This window comes from Anopheles cruzii, chromosome 2 (assembly GCF_943734635.1).
Source record: "Anopheles cruzii chromosome 2, idAnoCruzAS_RS32_06, whole genome shotgun sequence".
Classification (NCBI taxonomy): Eukaryota; Metazoa; Arthropoda; class Insecta; order Diptera; family Culicidae; genus Anopheles; species Anopheles cruzii.
This window is the reverse complement of record NC_069144.1, coordinates 36,442,492-36,450,016: the sequence shown is the minus strand read 5'-3', so window position 1 is coordinate 36,450,016 and position 7,525 is coordinate 36,442,492. Positions and strand designations below refer to the sequence as shown.

Here is a 7,525-nt window from a genome sequence, read left to right as displayed (position 1 = left end):
TGCAATGGAATGGACCAATATACAGGGCCGACTAGCTGGAATGGCGTTACTTGAGGAATTCAATACTTTGTTTCAATTTGAAAACTCTTTGACTTGATCGGCACTGTAGGTTTAAATGTATGACAGATAATAATGCAGACCTGGCCGTCGGATCGATCGGAACGCACTGAGAGCGATTGGATACAGTAAAATGTAGAACTTTATTTGTACGAAATTGCACGACGCACCTACAGGCTAAACGAGTGTCTTGAGCTAATTAAACGAGTCCTCCAGGAACTATGCCCCTCCCCGGTCGCGTCGTCCTCTCAACCCTGCGTTGCCCGAAGCCGGACGATTTCCGAGTCCAGGAAGGCGGCATCAAAATCCGGATCGTTCGGCGGATTGTCCCGGATGTCCTCGAGCAGTTTGATCACGTGATCCGGCGCCGGCGGTTCCACGGGCAGGTGCTCCCCCTGCGCCTGGAAGCCATACTCGTCCGCCACGTACATCACCGCCACGTTGGTCCCATCCGGGGCGGTGTACGAGAAGTCACCGCTACTCCGCACGCCATCGGCACTGCTGGCCTGCACCCGGATGCCGTTGCTCGTTTCGTACACGTAACTGTACGAACCGTCATCGTTGATGAGTTGATCCTGCTGCACGACGACCGCGGCACTGTCGGGACCACCACCGCCTGCCGCTCGGGCCGCTTTCTTCGGGGGCGCTGCACCGACAGCGAGAAGTCCGCCAACCAGCAGCAGAACCGGCACACTTACGGTTTGGGTCATCATCGCTTTCCGCGTGGATTCGCTGTCCGAAGTTTGCTTCAAGTGGAACGGAGCCTAACCAACCGACTGATGACACTTTGGCCGGCGGCGGGTGCTTTTATACGGTTACCAGCCTTTCCACCAAGGCTAAGGAACAACAGGATTAGTCCTTAAAAGTGGGGCTTCAACAACTATCACTTCGGGGGCGGGCTTCTAAATCATCGAAGCGACACAGAGAGAGAGAGAGAGTGTAGGAACTGGATCTGCATGCAAATTACCGTCCCAGGGCCCATGCGAACCGACCGTCTTTGAATGGTGCGAATTGGGAAACTCCAACGGCGCTGACCAACTTCTGTTGGCCCAGAAATACGGGGTCGGAGTGGTCGGTTTTTTTGGGCCGAAATGATAGTGACACCGGTGCCGTGTGTTGATGGTTCCGTTGATACCGCCGAACACGCGCAGGTCCGCAAAGCCTCCAAAGTTAAACGATAATTACCACGGTGAGAGCCCCGAACAGGAACCGTATCCAGGTCCACTGGCCGGGAAACACCTAGCAACCGAGCGGCCCCTCGATCGAACTGACAGCCGGCATCGTCGGCGATACGCCGGGTGATCATGCTGCCGCTCCCGATGTTTGACGTCACATTTTGCAACGAATGCATCTCGCAATCGGAGGCCATCGAGTCGCGGGCCGTTTCGGTGCTTGGCGTGGGTCGCCAGACTCATCGACACCAGCACCGGACTCGATGCAAGTCGGCAACTTCTAAGCCAATGTGACGTTTGCTATGGTCAGTTGAATCGAAATGTGTCTCGTTCGGCAGGATTGCACCGTTAGATTCCAGTGCTTTGCGAGCGTCAGCATCTCTGCCGAAATGGCTCATCTCAGTTTTAGATTGATGTTACATAACAAGACGATAACTATAGAATGTTAAGTTTAGTTTGGTTCGTTTGAATTACTGTTAACATATCCGCTCAATATCTGGAGTCCTGGAGTCAATTTTGATCTCTGTTGCTTTCTGTAACGTTGTGAAGATGATTACGGAGATAGAGATTGGATATTTACTAGGCTGCTCATTAAATTTGGAGCCTCGATAACAGAGGGCGCTCCTACTAGCCTAATTTTTTTTGTATATTGGTAAACTCTTCATGAGACATATGAGACATATTCATATGAGACGTTTCATTTCAATCGGTCGCTTAATTTTTTTTAACTAGTCATTTAGTATCCACGTGTCACGGTATTTCTTACAACGAAAAAAATCAAGTATCGTGCGGTGATACAATTTTTATTCTTGAAAGGTTTAGAAGCAAATTAGGAACGAATGTTGAACGTGTATAAAGCCCCGTTTACACGTAACGATATATCTGAACGATGCCTTGTATGAGACCAATCGTAACGATATATCGTTACGTGTAGACAGCAAAATAGTACCAATTTGCTTGTATACGACCATAGTTTCAGATCAAAAAAATTTAATGCGCCGAGCATCAATTTCGGTCCATTGGATCCAATCTCCATACATGTGTGCGTGTGCTGACGGTGGATAGACATGTGTGCGTGTGTTGATGGCGGTTTGACATGTTGTTTTGAATGTTTTTAAAGCAAAAGTTTAACGTGAGAATAATGGCTTCGCTTTAAAAGCCATTTCCTCGACCACTGGGACTGATAAGTACTCTTGGCACGTTCTATTTTTTATTTTTAACCGAAACGCACAATGGCAAGACAGACCAATACAGTGTTACTTCCATGGCTGTCATTGCAAATCGAAACGATACATCGTGGCGTGTAGACGCTCCACCTTGGCTACGATATATCGTTACGATTAATCTGATACAAGGCATTGTTCAGATATATCGTTACGTGTAAACGGGCCTTAAGGACTCTTCATCTTCAATTGGAGGGTTAAAAAGGGGGTTTCTGAGTTTAAACGCGGTCGTAGTAGCCTTCAAAACGCTCCATGACAAAAACGTCAAAAAACAGACACAACACCTGAAATCGTAAAAAATACAGGATATCGTATTGGAAAATCGTCGAATGGCTAAAGGAGATTTAGTACAAGGCCCAGGCATTTCATTGGGCACTATAACCAATATTTTGACTGACGTATTCGGTTCCAGAATGCTCTTAGCAAAATGGGTGCCGCATTCACTAAAAATTTAAATTGAAAAAGGCAAAAATCCATGAATTAAAGTAAGAATTCTTGGAGTATCCACCGTATTTACTAGATTTAAGCCCTGACGACTTCCATCTGTTTTCGAACCTAAAAAAATCATGCGTGGAAAGCGTTTTTCATCAAATGATGACGTCATAGCAGCTGCGGAAGCGTATTTTGAAGACGTTCCACTTCAGGGATGGAATTTATACATTGGAGTCTTGTTGGATCAAGTGCATTGATATTCAAACCATAAAAATGTGTTTTTCTTATCGAAGTTCCGAATTTTATTAGCAGCCTAGTAATAGAATTTGCGTTAATGAAAAAAAAACAATTTAAAAACAACAATAAAATGGATTTTTTTCTTGGTTTCGAGACTTTTCGGGCAATGTGTTAGAATAAGGTGTTCCCGCAACTTGAAGGGATCAAAAATTAAAGTAATCCAATAACTTCATCCTAAAGACAGTGCTCCATCCATCGTAGCCCTAATGAGGCGTAACATTGTCGAGTACTTACCTAACTTTGGGCCATTGAATCATTAGGCCATTAAACCGACACAAACGAACAAATTGAGAGCCTCTTCAGCCGAAAAAGCTTTCATAATTTTGCTTTATGGAAAACTGAACGGTGCCCAGAGCATTCCCAAGCTGTTTTATCTCAATAATCAAACGGACAGCATCTTGTCGTTGCGTGGATAAATGTTGGCCCCCCCCTCCGCGGCCCTCGGGTCACCTACTTCCCCGCGGACCGCGGACGTCCTTTTGCAGCCGTCCCGTCGCCGAAGTCACCGCAGAATAATTGTCCGTTTGCTGTCATGTTCGCGTAACCGCGCCTTATCGCGTTACCAACCGACACAACCCATGGCCCGCCGACCAGGAGCTTGTACTGGCCACCCCTCCCAACCCCCACCCCCTCGCTCACGAAAGGGGTAAAAGGGCTCCGTTGCTGAGCGGCGCGCGATAATAAAGCATTCCGGTCTGCGGAAGTACGAAAAGGTCCTCGGCATCCTCGCATCCCCGCGGGCGCAAAGATTAAAAGCCCTCGATAGAGGAGCCCGCCTGTCCTTACGCGGAAAGCTCTGGATGGGGGGGGGCGCGCTCGGTGCGGCGACACCCGTGGCCGGATATGGTGGACCCCTAAATTAATCACATTTATCTCATCGTTTTCATTTTCATCACGATTGTCGCGAAGTCGACGGCCGCCGCCACGAGAGTGTGTTTGTTCGAGGGGTTATTTTCCCCAAAATAACGCCCGTTTCCCGGCCCATCTCCCGGGCACCGGGAGATGCCATCGAGATGAGATTTTTGCTGTCAAGGGAAAATCTTTTTTCTTTTTGTTCTTCGCCCCGGCCTAAGCTATGCTGTGCACCGCCGGCCATTTGCGTGAAGCCGAGCGTTCTCCGTTGCGTTCGTTGTCGTGATTTATTTTATTATTTTCGCTCTTTTTTTTCGCGCGGCCCTTCCGGCCATCGGCTCGAGGTTCGCCCACGCGAATCAACCGCAAACAATGGTCGGAGTAAATTTCTTATCACATTTTGCTCGCGCTGCCGCCGTGTCAGCGTTGGCCAATCTTGCGCCAGGAAGCCAACGAAAGCCAACGAGGGAACGTGGTCCAGCAGCCGTCCGGTGGGCCGGCGGGTTGGGGGCTGTGGCTGGACGAAATTGCTGGCCTCGTCCGTCCGTCCGTCCGTCCGTCCGCCGGGGTCCATGATGGGAGCATGACTTGCGCTTGATGTTAACAACCGCCAACCTCGGTGACAGGTCGCTTTGAAGCTGTTTGATCCAGTTACTGACAGTGGCAGCCGCTCTCCCTTTCCCGCTCTCTCCCCATCAGGCTGCGACCGTGGGCCATGGAACATTCCTATCATTATCGTTCCCTTTTAAACTTTGTTTGCCCAACCAGATACCAGAGTCCTGCAAACACTGATTATGTGGCCGGCGTGTGGCCGGCTCTGGCGCTGTGTGTGTAATTGAATGCTTTGTCCTTTCGACGCCCATGGCTCACAGTAATGGCCATTAAAACGCCGAGCGAGCTTCCGGCAGGACGGATCGATTGATCAAATCCGGCGAGACTCAAGAGTTGGAGTCTCCCAAAAAGGAACTCTCCCCGGGAAAGCCCGGTATCTGCTGCTCGGCAACTCACCACCAACCAGAGGAAGCTTTAAAGAAAAGAAAAAAAACCACAACCGGAAGATGAACCACCCCCCTCCAACGGAAGTTCAACGTTTCAATTAGAAACCGCTCGGCGCGTTGTCATTTCTTCACGGTTTCTGGGAAATCCGCCCAAAAGATGGGCCGGCTGATGATAATGTCAAAAGTGAAGCGACTTTCTAGGGTAACCCCGACCAGACCATCCCCCCCATTTAGCCGGATCTTCCGGCGACGCGAATCCTTCGTCCGCGCTGCCGGTCCACTCGCCGCCGTACGTCCAACTTCCGCTGCCGATAAGGAACGGAGAAGAAGCGCAAGCGGAAACCGTTGAAAACTGTTCCTCCCGGAAGCTGTGGAATCGATTCGACGAAACAGAATCCCCGGTTATTTAAAACTGGCCCCAGGCACCGTGCCAGCCTGCGGACCATCTGTCCTGCCCCGTGTTGGCCACCCACAAAAAGCGGCCCTTTGACGTGCTGCGCCCCGGTTCTGTCGGGAGATCGTTTAAAATAATCAGATTAATGTCAATTTAAGGATTGTTTGTAATTTCCACAATAATCTCATTACAGTTGACCGAAAAGGCCCGTAGCAGCCGGCCACGGTCACGGGCCGCTGGCGCTCCTGTTTTCTGGTCCATTCCGCTGGTCGGTCTTCTGGCAGATTGGATGTTTAGGATTATGTTGTACGGCCTCGCGATCTGTGCGCCGCCCGACGGCCACGTAGCGGGAGGACGGCCGGTCGCCGGAGCCAAAAGTTAGTCGTTGCGGCTTGAAATTGAATAATAGATAAAATGAAAAAAAAAGGTGGACACACCACGCCCCAGCGACACCGGGAAGCCGTAGACGGGACGGCTCTCCCGGATTTGGTGAAGGGATTCCTTTAATGTTCCCCGGCGGGCACCGTCTGAGACAGCGCTGGTCGAGCTCGAGCTCTAAGGAAGAGTACTAACAAAAAAAAAGGACGACGGAACAGAAACCACAAATGTCCTGCCGAAGCTAACGGGAAACTTTTCGACCGGCCTGGGCCTGGGCCGGTCGACCGGGTTGAGGTGTCCTGTTTTGGTCCAATTTTCGGGCACAGCAAAAGGGTTTTTTAAAGGATTTTCCATTCCACACTGTTTGACCACCGGACGGACAATGCGACCGGCACGGATTTTGGGTTGTTCGTGGAGTAAAGAAGAAGAAGGAGAGCAGCCAGTGGTGTCCTCTGTGTCCTCGGGCCATGCAGTGGGTTCTCCTGTAGGTGGTGGTTGAAATGTAAAAGTTGCCGACCACCGTCGTCGTCGTCGTCGTCGTCCTGCAGAAAGTTGATCTTTCGTAGGATCCAAATCCCTCTCTCTCTCTTTCTACCTCTACCTCTGTCGCTTTGATTCACTTTTGGCCGGCAAAAAGTGGCGATTTATTAGTGGGAACGAATTCCTTCGCTTTCGGGAAAATGGCCAAAGTTTGATTTTGGTGTTGGTGAACGGCCACAAAATGGCAGCAAAAACACGGTCCTTCCGGGCGCCAAAACGCTCGCTAAACAATGGCAACATGTTCCGCATCGATTTGCCAACCGGTTGCAGTGTGTAGCAATTAATGTTTCGTTTCGACCTGGGTAGAGCGACGTCTGGGGCTCTTTGCCCTCCGGATGCAATCGTTGCTGACGCTGGAATAGTTTAAAAGATTATTCTGCTACTAATCTGCAACTGATGCTATCGAGACCATGCCGGTATACTATAGTAATAGTAATGTATAGGTAATAGGTATAGTAATGTACGCTGGCTGACGCCTATTTTTACGGCCCGAGGTTGTGTCCAACTTGGTCGATGTTGGCGTCGGCATGTCGTGGAATGGTTCGGATGTGAACGAGCGTCGGGCGTTCCAGCTGACGGTTGGCGCGGTACCGGGGTCCGTGTCCTCGGTGTGTGCATCGATTGCACACGTCGTCGCGAGTTGCTGGAAGACTCTGATGCGCACAGTCCCTGTGTGTGCTACACTGGGTGCCCGTCTCGGCTGGACACTGAAGCTGACCGGACAGCCATGAAACACTGAGTGTTATGCCTCTACACGGTACTTATCGTTGGGAAAAAGCTCGCCTTACCACTGGAGGGGGGACTGAGCACTTCCATATTCCGAAGGAAAGGAGGAGATATCTAAACTCAACAAGAAGTTGTAAGTTTCATCTCCGCCTTCAGACTGAATTTCTGTTGGCGATTGGCTCTTTATTTATACTCATTTTTGGTCACTCATTATTTTGGCGGTTTGCTATTTTCTGACAGTTTGGGTTTTGGCGGTTTGATATTTTCTGACAGTTTTCTGGTTTTGACGTTTGATGTTGTATAACAGTTTCAGAGGTTTTGGCGTTTGATAATTTGAATAGTTTAGGGGTTTGGCGGTTGGTATTTGTTCTGCATCTAATTACACTACAATACATGATTACGTTGTTTAGCAGACATGCTACACTGGATTACGAGCGTAGGTTTTGTTCATTTGAA

General features: G+C 49.6%; 1 protein-coding gene across 1 annotated transcript; it reads right to left on the bottom strand.

The window, feature by feature from the left end:
• Positions 1-305: 305 nt before the first annotated feature.
• On the bottom strand, positions 306-770 carry LOC128267363 (cuticle protein CP14.6-like). Its single transcript, XM_053004180.1, has one exon. The coding sequence runs from the start codon at positions 768-770 to the stop codon at positions 306-308; it is 465 nt and encodes a 154-aa protein (XP_052860140.1).
• Positions 771-7,525: the final 6,755 nt, after the last annotated feature.

Coding starts and splice junctions, on each gene's coding strand:
- LOC128267363 (XM_053004180.1), bottom strand. CDS start 770: ATGATGACCCAAACCGTAAGTGTGCCGGTTCTGCTGCTGGTTGGCGGA.